The sequence below is a fragment of the Cetorhinus maximus genome, chromosome 23, assembly GCF_964194155.1.
Source record: "Cetorhinus maximus chromosome 23, sCetMax3.hap1.1, whole genome shotgun sequence".
Taxonomy (NCBI): domain Eukaryota; kingdom Metazoa; phylum Chordata; class Chondrichthyes; order Lamniformes; family Cetorhinidae; genus Cetorhinus; species Cetorhinus maximus.
In genome coordinates, this window is record NC_135901.1 from 60,651,884 (window position 1) to 60,672,693 (window position 20,810).

The 20,810-nt window shown below is 45.4% G+C and overlaps 1 protein-coding gene and 1 pseudogene across 2 annotated transcripts in view; both read left to right on the plus strand.

Moving 5' to 3' along the window:
- The window catches only part of LOC144698352 (uncharacterized), a 674,481-nt pseudogene that overhangs the window by 431,037 nt on the left and 222,634 nt on the right, over positions 1–20,810 (plus strand). The window lies entirely within an intron of this gene.
- Positions 2,749–8,668, plus strand: LOC144698330 (uncharacterized). Its single transcript, XM_078570288.1, has 3 exons — positions 2,749–2,857; positions 3,719–3,824; positions 7,629–8,668. The coding sequence occupies exon 3, from the start codon at positions 7,740–7,742 to the stop codon at positions 8,532–8,534; it is 795 nt and encodes a 264-aa protein (XP_078426414.1). The 5' UTR covers positions 2,749–2,857; positions 3,719–3,824; positions 7,629–7,739; the 3' UTR covers positions 8,535–8,668.

Here is a 20,810-nt window from a genome sequence, read left to right on the forward strand (position 1 = left end):
ATGCTGTGGATGCTGGAAATATGAAATAAAAACAGAAAATGCTGGAAAAACTCAGCAGGTCTCGCAGCTCCTGTGGAGAAAGAAACTGAGTTAACGATTCGAGTCCGTATGGTGCTCCTTCAGAGCGAAAGTGGATTTTAGGATGCTTTTCCTCCCATTGACCCGATAGATCTGTAGACACCTGGTTGAAATCAGCAATAACAAGAACCACAGTCGGTAAGATTTGACTCTACCTGGGGAATCCCCAACGGATTTTGAAATCATTCATTTAACCACTCGGCCATGATAATTGACCAAGGGCCCACTGCTTTCCACTCAATAATCAATAACATCATTCACAGTTTCCACTTCTCAGCTGCATCTCCTTCCGAACACTGTGATCCATTTCCCTCAGGATCTGTTCCTGGATTTAATATTTAGCTGCTTTGTGTCCTCATTTTGAAATCAGAATCGCTTCAGTATCCAAAACAAATTGAATTGCAAACCTGTTGGATAAACAATGGAAAACAAGTCACTCGATAACACAAATCCCATGGTGCTCATTTTCAGATTCACAGCAGTCAGCTTTTCTGTAAAATGAAGGAATTTTACAATGAAAATATTTAGAAAGTTGGTCTGACTTTTATTTGTGTCTCACTCACTTGGGTATTGTGTAAATGGTGCTCGGAGGCTTAGTGATCGGGATATAATCTACCTGTGTTTTCCTGAGCCTGTGCTCGGTGTATTTGGAGGTTTGGTCCGGGTTGGAGTATCTTGTGTCCCAGGGATGGGCAGTAACCCGCTGATTGAAGCTGCAGTCGCCGCTTTCTGCTGGCAGCGGGTGATTGGAAAGTGCGGGGCTGGAATATTGCTGCTTTTCCCTGTTTCACTCACTGTGGAGCTGAGGAAGAGAATTATTGATGGGTTTGTTTGAATCCAATAACTTCATAGATTTCAGATGGATTAGACGTTGGTACATGGTAGGTCTAAATGTTTTCTCATTATGTTTGAAATGAATATTCATGAAAAACATGTCAGTTTGGGAATCCATTGCATAAAAGTTGAGTTGGCAACGTTTGGCAAACATTTACCTGCAGCTAAAGTGCCCATTGTCACCCCGGAACTGTGTGGCAATGAATGATGATGGGGAGAAAACATCAAAGACTTCATTCCTGATGGTCTTAAACTGTTAACCTTCCGGTTTCCTGCCAAATGCCTACCAATCATATAACAGAGACTCACACAAGCAAAACCTGCAAGGTATCTTAAACTGAGGCAGCGAGTTAAAGCTTCAAATTGCCAACACTGAAATGACAATTGTTCTCTATCAGTTTCACTCTTCGAAAAGAACAGGTGAGACATTGATTGTTGAAACATGGAAACAGTCTGATCCCACCCACTGCAGACACATCCATGTCACCAGGAACCAGTTGTCATACAGCTGGGTCTCCCTTCGAGTCTTTTGGTGCCTTGCCTGTTATTGGTTTTCATTCCTGTTCTGCCAGATTTGTGCACAGATGTAGTGCAGTTGTGTTGAAAGGTTACAGACCTGAAATAAAAAATATGTTTTTCTCGCCACAGACGCTATCAGATCTGCTGAGAATTCCAGGATTTTCTGGTTTCTTTTATTTCAGAAAGCCAACATCTGCAGCATTTTGATTTTCTTTAACTAATTAGTGCAAAGAATGTGGAACCCATGACGAGAAGAGTTTGAGGCCCAATTTTCAGCTGAAAATGTGTAAGTAAACTCGTGGGAACAACCTGAAAATTGAACTCTATTGCCCCAGTACTGACACAACAACACAGTCACACCAGTGCGAGACCATCCAGATACTTTACGTGTGCAAAGGGATTTATTCAGTTTGCAAAGCAGTAAACACACCAACTTTAAAATTCAAAGGATTTAATCCACAGTCAGAGCATTCCTACTGGCAAGACACGGTTTAAATGTTCCATGTATTGTGAAAAAATACCCCATCTGCTGAGAATCCATTGAGTTCAGATCTAAGTACTACATCCAGGAGAGAATTATGGTGGATACAGAGCATTTTAATTGCTGTATCAATTGTTTCGACAATTTTATATCCTCGCCCTATGGCACCCAAGGTATTCTGATTACTGAACTTGGGTATCGATTTTACAATGTTACCGTTCAATGGCGGAGTGAACACCCAGCAATCGCTGCGGGACAGAATGTGTCCTATCCTCATTAGTGCAGCAACTCCGCACATGCGCATTGCGGTGTATGATTGGAGCATGCGCATTGCGGTCTCTTTCATGAGCATGCGCAGTGCGGATCTGTGACCTAAGCTGCTCAGAGCGGTTGGGAGAATGTCGAGTGGAGCAAACTAACAGAGTTAGTGGGGGTGTGAGGAGGAATGGAGCCAGCGGACTGGGCAGGGAGGCTTCATAAAGACACAGTGCAGGCCGCAGACCCCAAATAACAAGGTACCGCTCTTGTGTTTGCAGAAAAGGGGCCGAAAAAGTCTGGATTTCTCTATTCGCCAGGCCCGGGGTAACGCCCGCCATCTTTATAGGGGGCAACGTGCAGCAGGGCGCATGCGCGGTCATCCTGGTCTAGGTAGCAGGAGAAGACAATGTTGTGAATTTCTATCCTGAACTGACAGGGATGGATTTTGGAAACTCCTTTTACAGGGGATTAGAAGGGGAGGATTTAGACAAAGTAATCTCAGACCAAGAAAAATCTTTGTCTATTCGCAATTTTTATCCTGCACTGACAATGACGGATTTTGTTAATTCCATTCACAGGATACCAGAAGATGAGGTTTTGCAGATTGGAAATTCAAACCAATCATCACATCAGAGTCTGCAAGAATCAGTCGATTCATCCGGACCTGGATATTATCGGTCTCTGAGTGTAAGCATTGACTTCCAGGTCATTACTGCTCACTGTGTGAACTTTTTTCCTCATATCCCCCTTGTAGATCTTCACAAAATCTTTAAACTGTCTCCCATAACCCTTTTATGATCGGTTAACGGAAATAGTTTTTCTTTATCTACCTCATATATACCTCAGGACCCTTCCATCCTTCATAATGTGTGGTGATCACTGGTTTGTACAGACCCAGATGTTCTGTGTCCGTGTGTGTGACATCATCACACATTGACAGTTACACGGTGACATCATCCGCTCCCCGGGTATTTCCTCAACTGGGAGATTTTTCTCTGACTCCAGTGATTCTGATATCTTTCCAACTGCAGCTCCAGCAGGAGATTTTAAAATTGAAAACTGAAATTGTTTCAGAGGTGAGTATTTTTCACCACTCAGCTACAACTTTTAGTTTAGGTTTTAGTTCTACGCTCTGTGTCTGTGAGAGGTTCCATGACTGGTGTGACTCATTTACCGTGGATCTGAATCCATGTCCATCTATTGCTCTGTTTCACCCCTGCCCTCCCTGATCACCTCTCTGCCATTGTCTAACTCCCTCTGTCCCTAATACTGGGTGTATTTTAGCTCTGTTTAGGGTTTTACTGCTACTTCTACCAACTGTGTCTCAATGAGGTTTCCTCTGCTGCCCATCCCCTGACCATGTGTTGCTGTCTTACCAGCTTTATCTTCCCACAGTACCTTCCATAGTCAGGAATTGTTTTTCCTGCACTATAGTCCATTTCTCTTCCACTTCTGAGCTTATGTTAACCAACAAATTCTGCAGCATGTTTATTCCCTGCAAATGATTCTGCACACCCTGAAACATTAACTCTGTTTCATTCTCCACAGATACCAGCAAACATTGTGACCCCCAGTTGCCTGTCGGGAAGATGATGTTTGACCTTCTTGAACCGCTGCAGTCTGTGTGGTGAAGGTGCTCCCACAATGCTGTTAGGTAAGGAGTTACAGGTTATTCACCCAGTGGTAATGAAGGAACAGTGATATATGTTCCAAATGAACAATAACAATTTGTGTTTATATCGCACATTTAATGTTATACAGTTTTCTGCGATATTTCACGGAAATGTTGCAAAACAAGGTTTGACCCTGAGCCACATGAGGAGATGTTCGGGCAGTTGACCAATAATTTGGTCAAAGAGGTCGGTTTGAAGGAGCATCTTAAAGGATGCTATGAGGTAGAGAGGTGGAGAGGTTTAGGGAGGGAATTCCAGAGCTTGGCCCTTGGAAACTGACAGAATGGCAATCAGGGATGGAGTGATTAAAATCAGGAATTCTCAGGAAGTCGGAATTCGAGGAGCGCAGATATCTCGGGGGGGATTGTGAGGACGGTGGAGGTTACAGAGATAGGAATGATCACAACCATGGGGAAAACAAGGATGAGAATGTGAAAATTTAGGTGCTTCTGAAATGGGTGCCTTCAAATCATTTGTATAGTTTGTGAATGGCTGTGAGCCAAGCACTGATCCTTGGGGTACCCCACAAGTAACAGCCTGTCATCCTGAGAATAAGACGTTTATTCCGACTCTCTGTTTCCTGTCTGTTCACCAATTCTCAATCCGTAGCAGTATATTACCCCAATCCCATGTGCTTGAATTCTGTGTACTGACATCCTGTGATTTGTTCTCTAACCTCCCCCCTCTGTCTCTCCCAATCCCCTCTCTCTTTTTCTCTCTCTGTCACATTGAATTCTCCAGCCCAGCAAGTTGTGGATGCTCCATCATTGAATATATTTCAGGCTGAGATGGGGAGATTTTTGGTCTCTCAGGGCATCGAGGGATATGGGGAGTGGGCGGGAAAGTGGAGTTGAAGCCCAAGATCAGCCACGATCGTATTGAATGGTGGAGCAGGCTCGACAGGGTGTTAGATCTTTTCTTGTTCTTATTTCTTGTGTTCTTATAGAGGCCAGAGTCTTGTGTAGGCCCAGACCGGGCGGCAGGTTCCCTTCCCTGAAGGACATTAGTGAACCAGTTGGGTTTTTATGACAATCCAGCAGTTTTCATGGTCACTTTTTCCTCGTGCCGGCCCCGCAAATTCCCAGATTCATTCAGCTCAATTTCACAACCTGCCTTTGTGTTTTTGTGGGTTCTCTCTCTCTCCCTTTTTTTCTGTTTTAAATCAATTCCACAGGGTATTATAAGAGGAGGATTTGCAGTTGGGAAACTGAAGCCAAACATCACATCAGGATCTGACGGAGTATCCCAATTTATCGTAACCTCAATATCATCAGATTTTGAACATGGAAAGAAAAAGCACCGTTCACAGTGGGGAGAAACTGAACACGTGTTCTGTGTGTGGACGGGGCTTCAGCTGATCATCTGGCCTGTCAAAACATGTATGCAGTTACAGCCAAGAGAAACTATCGAAATGTGGGGATTGTGGGAAGGGATTCAATTACCTGTTTGAGCTAGAAGCAGATCGATGCACTTACACTGGAGAAAGGCCATTCATCTACTCCCAGTGTGGGAAGAGACTCAGTCTCTCATCCAATCTGCTGAAGCATCAGCGAGTTCACAGGGCAGAGAGACCGTTTAGTTGTCCAGACTACAGGAAGTGCTATATAAGTTCCAAAGACCTGATGTCCCATCAATGAGCTCACTCTACCAAGAGACATTTTAAATGCCCAGACTGCAGGAAGTGCTTTAAAAGGTCTGAGTAGCTGATGTCCCATCAACGTGTTCACACTGACGTGAGACCTTTCAGGTGCTCTCACTGTGGGACTGGGTTCAGACAATGAAACCAACTCACTTAAGACCAATGTGCTCACACTGGAGCGCACCTGCTCCAAGTGTGGGAAGGGATTCAGTCAGTCACCTGACCTGCTGAGACACCAACGAGTTCACAAGTAACTTTTGCTGTTAATCACATCCAGGACTGAACCATGTTCATTGGGATCTGTTTCTGTTGATGTTAATAAACCCCAGCCCAGCTATTGTGGTTAATATCTGGATAAAGTCAACAAATCAGCTTTGAATTAAAAGCCTGATTTGAACAGACGAGAGAGGAGCAAGAGGAGGCCATTCAGCCCCTCAAGCCTGCTCCGCCATTTAATAAGATCATGGCTGATCTGATTGTGGCCTCAACTCTGGATTCCGCCTACCCCTGATAACCTTTAACTCTCTTGTTAGTTAAGAATCTATCTATCTTTGCCTGACTGATAAGCGATGACCCTGCCTCCACCCCTCTCTGGAAAAGAGAGCTGCTAAGACCAACAACCCTTCGAGAAAAAAAATCTCCTCATCTGTCTTAAATGGGAGACCCCTTATTTTTAAACTGTGTCCCCTAGTTCTAGTCTTTCCCACAAGGGGAAACATCCTTTCAGCATCCACCCTGTTGAGCCCCCTCAGGATTTTATATATTTCAATAAGATCACCTCTCATTCTTTTAAGCTACAATGGGTACAGGTCCAGCCTGTCCAACCTTTCCTCATAAGATAAGCCGCTCATCTCAGGTATCAGTCGAGTGAACCTTCTCCGAACTACGAACACACTTATATCGTTTCTGAAATAAGGAGACCAAAACTGTACACAGTACTTCAGATGCTCACCAACACCCTGAACAACTGTAGCAAAGCACCCCTATTTTTATGTTCCATTCCCCTTGCAATAAAACAACACCATTTGACTTCCTAATCACTTGCTGTACCTGAATACTAACATTTCCTGATTCATGTAGCAGGACACCCAGATCCCTCTGTATCTCAGAGTTCTGCAATCTCTCTCCATTTATATAATATGCTGTTTTTCTATGCTTCCTGCCAAAGTGGACAAGTTCACATTTCCCCACATGATACTCCATCTGCCAAATTTTTGCCCACTCACTTAACCATCTCTATCCCCTTGCAGGCTCCTTAGGTCCTCTTCACAACTCACTTTCCTGCCAATCTTTGTGTCAGCAATCAGCAAATTTAGCAACCATACATTCAGTCCCTTCATCCAAGCCATTGCAATAGATTGTAAATAGTTGAGGCCCCAATATTGATCCCTGTGGAACTCCACTCGTCACATCTTGCCAGCCTGAAAAAGACCCAGTTTCCCTCTTCTGCTTTCTGTTAGCTAACTAATCCTAGCTAACTATCTATCCATGTGGATGTGTTACCCCTTCTCAACTCAGGACAAAATTAATAGTCATGTGAGCAAATGTGGGTTAATTCAGGAACACCAGCATGGAATTGTTAAGGGAAAATTGTGTTTAATAAACTTGCTTAAGGGATTTGGAGAGGTAACAGAGTGGGTGATGAGGATGCTGCTGTTAATGTGGTGTACATGGACTTCCGAATGGAATTAGAGATTGTGCCGCACAACAGACATGAACAGAGTTAGCTCATGGAATAAAAGGGACAGTAGCAACATGGATACAAAACTGGCTGGGTATAGGAAACAGCGAGTCATGGTTAATGGATTTTTTCAGACTGGAATAAGGTTTATAATGGAGATCCCCAGGAGTCACTGTGAGGACTCCTGCTCTCCTGAACATATATAAATGACACAAACCTTGGTGTTCAGGCTCAATTTTCAAATTTGTGGACAGAGTCTTGAGTGGGCACAGAGTGAATAGCGGCTTCCCTTCCCTGAAGGACATTAGTTGAACCAGTTGGGTTTTTATGACAATCCAGCGGTTTTCATGGTCACCTTTTCCTCGTGCCGGCCCCACAAATTCCCAGATTCATTCAGCTCAATTTCACAACCTGTCTTTGTGTTTTTGTGGGTTCTCTCTCACTCTCGTTTTAAATCAATTTCAGAGGCGAATAGAAGGGGAGGATTTGCAGTCGGGAAACTGAAACCAAACATCACATCAGGATCGGACGAAGTCGCCCAATTTATCATAACCTGAACATGATCGAATTTTGAACATGGAAGGAAAAAGCACCGTTCACAGTGGGGAGAAACCGTACACGTGTTCTGTGTGTGGACGAGGCTTTAGCCGATCATTCGCTCTGTCAAAACACAAGCGCAGTCACACTGGGGAGAAACCGTGGAAATGTGGGGACTGTGGGAAGCGATTCACGTGTCCATCTGAGCTGGAAATTCATCGGCGCAGTCACACTGGGGAAAGGCCGTTCACCTGCTCTGAGTGTGGCAAAGGATTCGCTCAGTCATCCCACCTGCTCAAACACCAGCTAAGTCACACAGACGAGAGACCTTTTAAATGTGCAGACTGCGTAAAGTGCTTTAAAAGTTCCGGAGAACTGATATCCCATCAACGTGTTCACACTGACGAGAGACCATTCAGGTGCTCTCACTGTGGGACTGGGTTCAGGCGATCATCTGACCTCACTAAACATCAGCGCAGTCACACTGGGGAGAGACCTTTCACCTGCTCCGAGTGTGGGAAGGGATTCACTCAGTCATCTAGCCTTCTGACACACCAGCGAGTTCACACAGGAAAGAGATCTTTCAAATGCCCAGACTGTGGGAAGTGCTGTAAAAGTTCCAGGAACCTAATTACACATCAACATGTTCACACTGATGAGAGACCGTTCAGGTGCTCTCAGTGTGGGGCTGGGTTCAGGCGATCATCTGAACTCACTGTACACCAGCGAGTTCACACTGGGGAGAGGCCGTTCACCTGCTCTGATTGTGGGAAAGGATTCACTCAGTCATCTAACCTACACAGACATCAGCGAGTTCACAGGTCACTACAGTGATGGGATTTTGCTGTCAGTCACATCGAAGACTGAACCATGTCCATTGGGGTATGTTTCTGCTGAAGTTGGTAAGCTCCAGGACAGATATAGTGGTTCATATTTTGGATAGAAGTAAAATAAATCAGCTTTGTGTTAAATACAGTGTTGAATCTTTTTACTATTTCTAATGCAAGTTAGTTCCTTTTGAAGGTCTCTCCCTCTTCCCTGTCTCCTCCATCCTCACCTCCAACAAGTGTGAGGAGCTCATGGAGCTTCTTTGTCACTAAGATTGAGACAATCCGATCAGCTGCCTCTGCTGCTTCCTTCCCTTCCACTAACCCAGTTCTCTCTCTTCACGTACTGTTGATCTCTCCCTCAAATCTGCCATCATCACGCCCGTCTCAAAAATCAAACCCTTGACCACATCATCCTTGCAAACTATTGCCCAATCTCCAACCTCCCTCTCCTCTCCAAACTTCTTGAACATGTTGTCACCTCCCAAATCTGTGCCCAGCTTTCCCAGAACTCCCTGTTTGAATCCCTCCAATCAGGTTTCTGCCCCTGCCACTGGACTGAAACAGCTCTGATCAAAGCCACCAACTACATCCTATGTGACTGTGACAAAGGGAAACTATCCCTTCTCAACCTGTCTGCAGCCTTTGACAAGGTTGACCACACCATTCTGCTCCAACACCTCTCCACTGTCGTCCAGCTGGGTGGGGCTGCTCTCTCCTCGTTCCATTCTTCTCTATCTAATCATAGCCAGAGAATCACTTGGAATGTCTTCCCTTCCCACTTCCACAGTTACCACTGGTGTCCCCAAAGGATCCAGCCTTGGCCTCTTATTTCTCATCAACATTCTCCCCACAGCGACATCATCTGAAAACACAGTGTCAGTTATCACATGTACACTGATAGTGCCCAGCTCTACCTCACCACCTCTCTCCACTTCTCCACTGTGGTTAAATTATCAGACTGTTTGTTTGATATCCAGTGGTGGATGTGCAGAAATTTCTTCCAATTCAATATTGGCAAGACTGAAGACATTATTTTCATTCCCAAGCTACCAACTCCATTCCTTTCTCCAAAGCCAAAGGATCTAAGCTCAACAGTCCTGCCACATCCAATCGTGAATAGTGGTGAACAATTAAGCAACTAATTGGATGATGAGGCTCCCCAACTATCCCCATCCTCGATAATGGAGGAGCCCAGCACAAGAGGGCAAAATATAAGGCTGAGCCATTTGCAACAACCTTCAGCCAGAAGTGCTGAGCGGACGGTCCATCTCGGCCTCCTCCGGAGGTCCCCAGCATCACAGATGCCAGTCTTCAGCCAATTCGATTCACTCCACGTGATACCAATAAACGGCTGAAGGTGCTGGATACTGCAAAGTCAATGGGCCCTGACAATATTCCAGCAAAAGTACTGAAGACTTGTGCTCCAGAACTGGCTGCACCCCTAGCCAAGCTGTTCCAATACAGCTACAACACTGCATCTACCCGGCTATGTGGAAAAATGCCCAGGTATGTCCTCTACACAAAAAGCAGGACAAATCCAACCCGGCTAATTACCGCCCCATTAGTCTGCTCTCGATCATCAGTAAATTAATGGAAGGGGTCATCAACAGTGCTATCAAGCGGCACTTGCTTAGGAATAGCCCACTCACTGACACCCAGTTTGGTTTCCACTAGGGCCACTCAGCTCCTGACCTCATTACAGCCTTGGTTCAAACATGAACAAAAGAGCTGAACTCCAGAGATGAGGTTAGAGTGACTGCCTTTGATATCAAGGCAGTCTTTGACTGAGTGTGGCATCGAGGAGCCCTAGCAAAACTAGATTCAATGGGAGTCAGGGGGAAACTCTCCACTGGTTGGAGTCATACCTAGCACAAAGGAAGATGTTTTAGTTGTTGGAGGTCAGTCATCTCAGCTCCAGGACATCACTGCAGAAGTTCCTCAGGGTAGTGTCCTAGGCCCAACCATCTTCAGCTGCTTCATCAATGACCTTCCTTCCAATATGAGGGCAGAAGTGGGGATGTTTGCTGATGATTGCACAATGTTCAGCAGCATTTGTGACTCCTCAGATAATGAAGCAGTCCATGTCCAAATCCAGAAAGACCTGGCGAATAGCCAGGCTTGGGCTGACAAGTGGCAAGTAACATCCACACCACACAAGTGCCAGGCAATTACCATCTCTCAACAAGAGAGTATCCAACTATCATCCCTAGACAATCGATGGCATTACCATCACTGAATCCCCCACTATTAACATCCTCGGGGGTTCCATTGACCAGAAATTGAACTGGACTAGCCATAAAAATGCTGTGGCTACAAGAGCAGGTCAGATGCTAGGAATCCTGCGACGAGTAGTTCACCTCCCGACTCCCCAAAGCCTGTCCACCATCGAGAAGCCTCAAGTCAGGAGTGTGATGGAAAACGCCCCACTTGCCTGGATGAGTGCAGCTCCAACAACTCTCAAGAAGCTTGACACCATCTAGGACAAATCAGCTTGCTTGATTGGCACCCCATCCACAAACATTCATTCGCTCCACCAATAATGCATAGTAGCAGCAGTGCATACCATCTACAAGATGCACTGCAGGAACTCACCAAGGCCCCTTAGCCGGTATCTTCCAAACCCATGACCACTACCATCTAGAAGGACAAGGTCAATAGACACGTGAACATCACCACCTGGAAGTTCCCCTCCAAGCCGCCCACCATTCTGACTTGGAAATTCCTTCACTGTTGTTGGGTCAAAATCCTGAAACTCACTCCCTAACAGCACTGTGGGTGTACCTACACCACATGGACTGCAGCGGTTCAAGAAAGCAGCTCATCACCACCTTCTCAAAGGCAATTAGGATGGGCAATAAATGCTGGCCCAGCCAGCAACGCCTCCATCCCAAGAATGAATTAATATGAAAAGAAGATTGATGGTCTGATGGCTATTTGTGGAATCTTACTGTGCACAAACAGGTAAACAGTAACAATTTGTATTTATATAACACATTTAATGTAATAAAACATCCCAAGGTTCTTCAGAGAAGCATCCTGAAGAGAAATTTAACATCAAGTCACATAGCATATTAGAGAAAATGGACTAAACCTTCACTGGAGAGGCAGATTTTAACAAGGACCTTGAATCAGGAGAGAGAGCTGGAGAAGTTCAGGGAGGGAATTTCAGAACTTCATGCCAGGCATGGACAACAGTGGTGGAGTAATTAAAAGCAGGGATGTTCAAGAGGCCAGAATGAGAAGGGCACATATATCCCTGAGGGTTGAGTGATGGAGTTTGCAGGGGTAGGGAGAGACGAGGTGACAGAGGGATTTGAAAACGAGGATGTGAGTTCTAAAATTGAGGCATTGCTTGACTAGGAGTCAATGTATGTCAGCGAGGCAAGGGGTGATGGGTGAACAGGACATGGTGTGAAAAAGCACACGGGCAGCAGAGTTTTTGATGATTCATATTTCCGTGTGGGGGTGGGGTGAATGTGAGAAGCTGGTCAGGAATGTATTGGAATCAACAAGTCCAAAGGTAACAAGGGCAGGGATGAGGGTTTGAGCAGCAGATGAGCTGGGGTCAGGTGGGGACATGTGATGTCATGGAGATTGAAGTCCCTGGGGGACACTGAGTCGAAGGACTGTGCAGAGGAAAGTGAGTTTGGAGATGGGGTGGAATTTTAGGGTGCTGGGGTCAAGTGTTTTTTCAGGTGATAACAGTGGATTTAATGGTGAGAGGGACAGTACCAGAAGAAAGAGAGAGAGCCATTTCTCTCTATCAGCTGAGATAGGGAAGCTGGGTGATCAGTAGTTTAATGAGAATGGGGTCAATACAGCAGAAGACAAGATGAGCACTGACAGGACATGAGGGGAGAGAAACTGGGGAAAAATGTGAGTTCAGGGCTCTGACAAGGGGAACTTTAAAGACAGTTTGTCCCGGTGCACTAGTGAAAGGGAGGGAAGCAGCAAAGGCAGCTGATTGGATTGTCTCAACCTTAGTGACAAAGAAGCTCCATGAGCTCCCCACACTTGTTGTTGGAGGTGAGGATGGAGGAGACAGGGGAGAGAGAGAGTCCTTCAAAAGGAACTGACTTGTGTTAAAAATATTAAAAATGTTGAACATACTGTGTGTTTAATACAAAGCTGATTTATTTAACTTCATCCAGAATATTTCGCACCTCAAACATGGTTGGAGCTTTTCAACATCAGCAAAAACCGACTCCGATGAAATTTGTTCAGTCCTGGATGTGATCAACAACATAATCCAATCACTGTAGTTACTTGTGAATTTGCTGGTGTGTTAGCAGGTGGGATGACTGAGTGAATCCCTTTCTACACTCAGAGCAGGAGAACAGCCTTTCCCCAGTGTGAATGCGCTGGTGTACTGTGAGGCGAGATGAGTGCCTGAATCCGGTCCCACAGTGAGAGCACCTGAACAGTCTCTCGTCAGTGTGAACACGTTGATGGCACAACAGTTCCCCAGAACTTTTAAAGCACTTCCCGCAGTCCGAACATTTAAAATGCCTCTCATCAGTTTTGAATCGCTGGTGTGTCAGCAGGTTGGATAATTGAGTGAATCCCTTTCCACACTCGGAGCAGGTGAACTGCCTCTCCCCAGTGTGAACTCGCTGGTGTCTCAGCAGGTTGGATGACTGAGTGAATCCCTTTCCACACTCGGAGCCAGGTGAACGGTCTCTCCCCAGTGTGAAATCGCTGATGAGTTTCGAGCTGAGATGGGGAATTTAATCTCTTCCCACAGTCCTCACATTTCCACAGTTTCTCCACAGTGCAAACACTGCTTTTTCCTTCTATTATTGAGCTTGATGGATCGAGTGACTGTCAGATCCTGACGTGATGTTTGGTTTCAGTATTCCGACCTCAAATCCTCCTCTTCTAATAACTTGTGAAATTGATTTAAAACAGAAAAAAGGAAGTGAGAGAGAACCCACAAAAACACAAAGGCAGGTTGTGAAATTGAGCTGAATGAATCTGGGAATTTGTGGGGCCGGCGTGAGGAAAAAGTGACCATGAAAACTGCTGGATTGTCATAAAAACCCAACTGGTTCACTAATGTCCATCAGGAGAGGGAACCTGCCACCCGGTCTGGGCCTACACAAGACTCTGGCCTCTGTGGGAGGAGCGCGAGTGTGAGAGGAAGGGCGAGAGAGAAGCGAAGGAGAGAGAATATCTTGACATATACAAATAGAACAGAAATACATCAGGTTCTTGCAAACCATCAACCTCCACTACCTAGAAGGACCAGGGTAGCAGGTTTGAGTGAACACCATTACCTCAAAGTTCTCATCAAAGTTACACACCGTCCAATACTGGGTGAGCAGAAATTTCCTTCATTTAAATATTGGGAAGACTGAAGCCATTGTCTTCAGTCCCTGCTACAAACTCCACTCCCCAGACACCAACTCCATCCCTCTCCCTGTAACTATTCTCACATCCTCTGAGATTTGTAGATATATTTTATTTCTCTACTTTCTCTCATTGTCTATCCTTTGTCATTATAACTTCACTCATTCATCACTTCCTGTTTCCCCCTCAATTTTACATGTCATTCATTTGCTTTCTTTCTGTATTCTCTCTCTCTCTCTCTCAGAATCTGTGGCTTTGAGAGTCCAGTGTCAGCAACTTCAATACCTCATTAAGAAACATAAGCTGAGCAGATTCTCTGTTCTCTACTGTATCGTATATTGATCCATAAATCAGAATAAACATGCAAGTCCCATGTGTCCACAGTCACTTACACGAGGTCAGCCCACTGGATGGAACCTCGGGCACCCTGAGCTTGATCTCCGGTGTCTCCAGTCCTGGCTGCCCCCTTCCATCAGTATCTCCTCACTTTTATACCCTGTAGTGATCCAGCTCTGGCCCTTGGCTCTTTGTCTTCTCTGCTGGGTTTTGGCAGGAAGTGAGGATAAGACAGCTGCAATTTCTCTAATCTGTGATTTACAAGGACACATTCCCTGGTTCCCAGCAGTTACTTTTCTTCAGGAATGTTCTCATTCTCCCTAAACTCCCCTGCCCACTGTTAATTCTGTTATTTCTGATAGTTTCACAATTATAGGTATAAACATCACACATTATAATCTCATCTATTCCATTCCTCTCTGGTTTCAGTTTATATTGTGGTTAATGACAGACAAACTGTCCTTTTCCCTGATCTGATTCGAGTTTCCAATGAGCTGATTCTGTACAATGGAATGTCTTATCAGTGTTGCCATGGTGACCTGTCTGCAGTGAAGAGCCTGTTTGAGTTTCTAAACTAAACTTCTCTATCCCATAATACACATTATATCAGACATTTTACCTCAATGTCTTTTAGCCATGTTACAAGGGGTTCAGATACACAAATCTTTAAATGTGAAGGACAAGTTTGAAATGCTGTTTGAACCTGTTACTCCACTTTTCTTTATAAAATTAATTTGTAAATCATTGGTTCGGCTGCATTTAGAATATTGAGTCTAATTCTGGGCATCTTAAAACAGGAATGATGTCAGGGCCATGGAGAGGGTGCAGGGGAGATTCACAGAGGTGATACCATGGATGAGAGGCGACAGCAAAAAAGGAGGCCACTCGGCCCATCGTGCCTTTGCCAGCTCTTTGGAGGTGCTACCTGAATAGTCCTCTCCCCTGCTGTTTCCCATGGCCCGGTCAATGTTTTCCTTCAAGCATTTCTCCAATTCCCTTTTGAAAATTACTGTTGAACCTGCTCCCACCAAACTTTCAGACAGTGTATTCCAGATAATAACAACTGACTGTGGAATGATATATTTTCTAATGGTGACCTTTCTGCAGTGAAACTCCTGTTTGTGTTTCGAACTTAATTACAATTTCTCTTTCACATGAGGAGAGACTGGAGAAACTGGGGGTCTTTTCATTAGAACAAAGCAGGATGAGAGGAGATGTGAGCAAGGAGTTCAAAACTGGGTCAAGTACATGGTACAAAATATTCCAGACACTCCTTGTCCTTCAGGATCGGTGTCCAGGGGAGAAGTTGATGGGTTTATCTCATCATCATCGAGGTGAACGGCTTCTGTCAGAATCAAACACTCTCCAGTCAAATACAGCACGGATTAGATACAGAGTAAACCCATCAGCCTGTCCCCCGGATACAGATACTGAGGGACAGGGAGTGTCTGGGACAATGACATTTCTCATTCAGTCAGGTAGAAATTGATCCAGTATCTCGCCCCATTAATGCTGAGCTCCACACAGCTCGAATCCTCCTCCTGTTTCCCTCCCTGTAACAGCACTGAGCTAAAGCCAGCCCATAATGAGCAGGGCTCAGGGAGAATGGTTACTAGGCACTGCAGTGATGTCATAAAGCAGCATCATTCAGCCCAACTGGTCCTCTCCCTGTCCCTTTAAAGGTGGAAAACTGGGACATCCTGTCTCCAAACACATCCCACCCTGTTCACACTGAGAATCCCAGGGTGGAGAACTGGGACATCCTGTCTCCAAACACATCCCACCCTGTTCACACTGAGAATCCCAGGGTGGAGAACTGGGACATCCTGTCTCCAAACACATCCCACCCTGTTCACACTGAGAATCCCAGGGTGGAGAACTGGGACATCCTGTCTCCAAACACATCCCACCCTGTTCACACTGAGAGTCCCAGTATTTGGGAGGGGACAGCATGTTGAAACAGTGTGGAGAGGAGAGGGAGGTTGGAGGTGGGACAGTAATTTGCAAGGACCGTGGGGGTGAAAGGTTTGTTTTTTGGTGGTGGGGGGTGATAATCACAGATTTGAAGGAGAGAGGAACAGTACCTGAGAGAAAGAACTGTTTAAAATCTCAGTGAACATGGGGTAGTTGGGTGATCAGCAGTTTAGTGGGAATAGGGTTGATGAAGCAGGAGGTGGGTCTCATGGACAAGGTGAGCACTGAGAGGGCATGAGGGGAGATGGGAGAGAAACTGGAGAAAGATGTGGGTTCAGGGCTCAGACAAGGGGAGGCTTTAGAGACAGTTTGTCCTGGTGGGCTAGTGGAAGGGAGGGAAGCAGCAGAGGCAGCTGATCGGATTGTCTCAATCTTAGTGACAAAGAAGCTGCATGAGCTCCTCACACTTGTTGTTGGAGGTGAGGATGGAGGAGACGGGGGAGAGGGGGAGCCCTTCAAAAGGAACTAACTTGTATTAGAGATATTAGAAAGACTCAAGAAAGTGTGCATTCAACACAAAGCTGATTGATTTGATTTTTAGCCAGGTGATTAAGGCTTATAACTGAGTTGGGGTTTACTAACATCAGCAGAAACAAACCTGTCTGAACACAGTTCAGTCCTGGATGTGATGAACAGCAAAATCCCATTACTGTCGTTACTCATGAACTTGCTGGTGTGTCAGCAGGGTGGAGGAATCAGTGAATCTTACCCCACACTGAGGGCAGGTGAACAGCCTCTCCCCAGTGTGAGTGCGCTGGTGTGCAGTGAGTTGAGATGACACCTGAACCCAGTCCCACACTGAGAGCAGCTGAATGGCCTCTCGTCAGTGTGAACACGCTGATGGGACATCAGATCCCAGCAGATTTTACAGCACTTCCCACAGTCTGGGCATTTAAAAGGTCTCTCCCCAGTGTGAACTCGCTGGTGTTTCAGGAGTTTGGATGAATGAGTGAATCCCTTCCCACACTCGGAGCAGGTGAATGGCCTCTCCCCAGTGTGACTGCGCCGATGAGTTTCCAGCTCAGATGGGGTTCTGAATCCCTTCCCACACTCCCCACATTTCCACGGACTCTCCCCGCTGTGACTGTGCTTGTGTCTCAACAGGCCAGATGATCGGCTGAAGCCTCGTCCACACAAACACGTGTATGGTTTCTCCCCACTGTGAACGGTGCTTTTTCCTTCCATGTACAAAATCCGATGATATTCAGGCTACGATAAATTGGGCAACTGTGTCAGTTCCTGATGTGATGTTTGGTTTCAGTTGCCCGACTGCAAATCCTCTCTTTCTAACACCCTGTGAAATTGATTTAAAACAGAAAAAGGGAGTGAGAGAGAACCCACAAAAACACAAAGGCAGGTTGTGAAATTGAGCTGAATGAATCTGGGAATTTGTGGGGCCGGCACGAGGAAAAAGTGACCATGAAAACTGTGGGATTGTCGTAAAAACCCAACTGGTTCACTAATGTCCTTCAGGGAAGGGAACCTGCCACCCGGTCTGGGCTACATAAGACTCTGGCCTCTATAAGAACTAAAGAAATAAGAACAAGAGAAGACCTAACACCCCATCGAGCCTGCTCCACCATTCAATACGATCATGGCTGATCTTGGGCTTCAACTCCACTTTCCCACCCACTCCCCATATCCCTCAACTCCCTGAGAGACCAAAAATCTCTCCATCTCAGCCAGAAATATATTCAATGATGGAGCATGAACAACTCGCTGGGCTAGAGAATTCTATGTGACAGAGAGAGAGAGAGAAAAAGAGAGAAGGGTGTGGGAGAGACAGATGGAGGAGGTTAGTGAACAAAGCACAGGATGTCAGTAAACAGAATTCAAGCACATGGGATTGGGGTAATATACTGCTATAGATTGAGAATTGGTGAACAGACAGGAAACAGAGAGTAGGAATAAACAGGTCATTCTCAGGATGACAGGCTGTTACTTGTGGGGTATCCCAAGGATCAGTGCTTGGCCCACAACCATTCACAAACTAGAGAAATGATTTGAAGGCACCCATTTAAGAAGCACCTAAATTTTCACGTTCTCATCCTTGTTTTCCCCCACAGTTGTGATCATTCCTATCTCTGTAACCTCCTCCAGCCTCACAACCCCCCGAGATATCCACGCTCCTCGAATTCCGAATTCCTGAGGATTCCTGATTTTAATCACTCTATCCCTGATTGCCATTCTGTCATATTCCAAGGCCCAAGCCCTGGAATTCCCTCCCTAAACCTCTCCGCCTCTCTACTTCATTTTCATCCTTTAAGATGCTCCTTCAAACCGACCTCTCTGACCAAATTATTGGCCACCTGCCCGAACATCTCCTCATGTGGCTCAGGGTCAAACCTTGTTTTGCAACATCTCCGTGAAATATCGCAGAAAACTGTATAGCATTAAATGTGCGATATAAACACAAATTGTTGTTGTTGATCTGGAACATATATCACTGTTCCTTCATCATCACTGGGTGAATAACCTGTAACTCATTACCTAACAGCATTGTGGCAGCACCTTCACCACACGGACTGCAGCGGTTCAAGAAGGTCAAACATCATCTTCCCCACAGGCAACTGGGGATTGGCAAGATATTGTAGCATCTGTGGAGAGAGGAACAAAGTTAATGTTTCAGGGTGTGCAGAATGAATTACAGGGAATAAACATGCTGCAGAATTTGATGGTTAACTTAAGTTCAGAAGTGGAAGAGAAATGGACCATAGCACAGAAAAGACAATTCCTGACTATGAAAGATACTGTGGGAAGATAAAGCTGGTAAGACAGCAGCACGTGGTCGGGGGATGGACAGCGGAGGAAACCTCATTGAGACACAGTTGGTAGAAGTAGCAGTAAAACCCTAAACAGAGCTAAAATACACCCAGTATTAGGGATAGAGGGAGTTAGACAATGGCAGAGAGGTGATCAGAGAGAACAGAGGTGAAACAGAGCAATGGATGGACATGGGTTCTGATCCACAGTAAAGGAGTCACACCACTCCAGAGCCATGGAACCCCTCACAGATACAGAGCGGAGAACTAAAACCTAAACTAAAAGTTGTAGCTGAATGGTGAAAAATACTCACCTCTTAAACAATTTCAGTTTTCAATTTTAAAATCTCCTGCTAGAGCCTGCAGCTGGAAAGACATCAGAAGCACTGGAATCAGAGAAAAATCTCCCAGTTGAGGAAATACCCAGGGAGCGGGGTGATGTCACCGTGTAATTGTCGATTTGTGATGATGTCACACACATGGACACAGAACATCTGGGTCTGTACAAACCAGTGATCACCACACATTATGAAGGATGGAAGGGTCCTGAGGTTTATATGAGGTAGATAAAGAAAAACTATTTTCGTTAACTGATCGTAAAAGGGTTACGGGAGACAGTTTAAAGATTTTGTGAAGATCTACAAGGGGGATATGAGGAAAAAAGTTCACACAGTGAGCGATGACCTGGAAGTCAATGCTTATACTCAGAGACCGATAATATCCAGGTCCGGATGAATGAAGTGATTCTTGCAGACTCTGATGTGATGATTGATTTGAATTTCCAATCTGCAAAACCTCATCTTCTTGTATCCTGTAAATGGAATTTACAAAATCCATCACTGTCAGTGCAGGATAGAAATTGAGAAGAGACAAACGTTTCTCTTGGTTTGAGTTTGCTGTGTATAAATCCTCCCCTTCTAACCCCCTGTAAAAGGAGTTTCCAAAATCCATCCCTGTCAGTTCAGGATAGAATTTCACAACATTCTTTCCTCCTGCTACCTGGACCAGGATGACCGCGCATGCGCCCTGCTGCACATTGCCCCCTATAAAGATGGCGGCCGTTACCCCGGGCCTGGCGAAGGGAGAAATCCAGACTTTTTCGGCCCGTTCTCTGCAAACACAAGACTGGTACCTTGTTATTTGGGGTCTGCGGCCTGCACTGTATCTTTATGAAGCCTCCCTGCCCACTCCGCTGGCTCCATTCCTCCTCACACACTCACTAACTCTGTTAGTTTGCTCCACTCGACATTCTCTCACCCTCTCCGGGCAGCTTTAGTCACTGACCAGCACTGCGCATGCTCATGAAAGAGACAGCAATACACATGCTCCAAGCACACATCGCAATGCGCACATGCGGAGTTGCTGCTGTAATGAGGATAGGGCACATTCTGTCCCGCAGCGAATGCTGGGTGTCTGCTCCTCCATTGAACCGTAAAATTGTAAAATCGAAACCCAAGTTCAGTCATCAGAATATGATGGGTGTCATAGGGGCCAGGATATAAAATTGTCGAATCAATTGATACAGCAATTAAAATGCTCTGTATCCGCCATAATTCTCTCCTGGATGTAATGAACAGCAGAACAAACCCCTGTACTTAGATCTGAACTCAATGGAGTCTCAGCAGATGGGGTATTTTTCACCATACATGGAACATTTAAACCGTGTCTTGCCAGTAGGAATGCTGTGACTGTGGATTAAATCCTTTGAATTTTAAAGTTGGTGTGTTTACTGCTTTGCAAACTAAATAAATTCCTTTGCACACATAAAGTATCTGGATGGTCTCACACTGGCGCGACTGTGTTGCTGTGTCAGTACTGGGGCAATAGAGTTCCATTTTCAGCTTGTGCACACGAGTTTA

What these genes read in the sequence shown, in the direction of transcription:
- LOC144698330 (XM_078570288.1), top strand. Translation starts at nt 7,740, where the DNA reads ATGGAAGGAAAAAGCACCGTTCACAGTGGGGAGAAACCGTACACGTGT.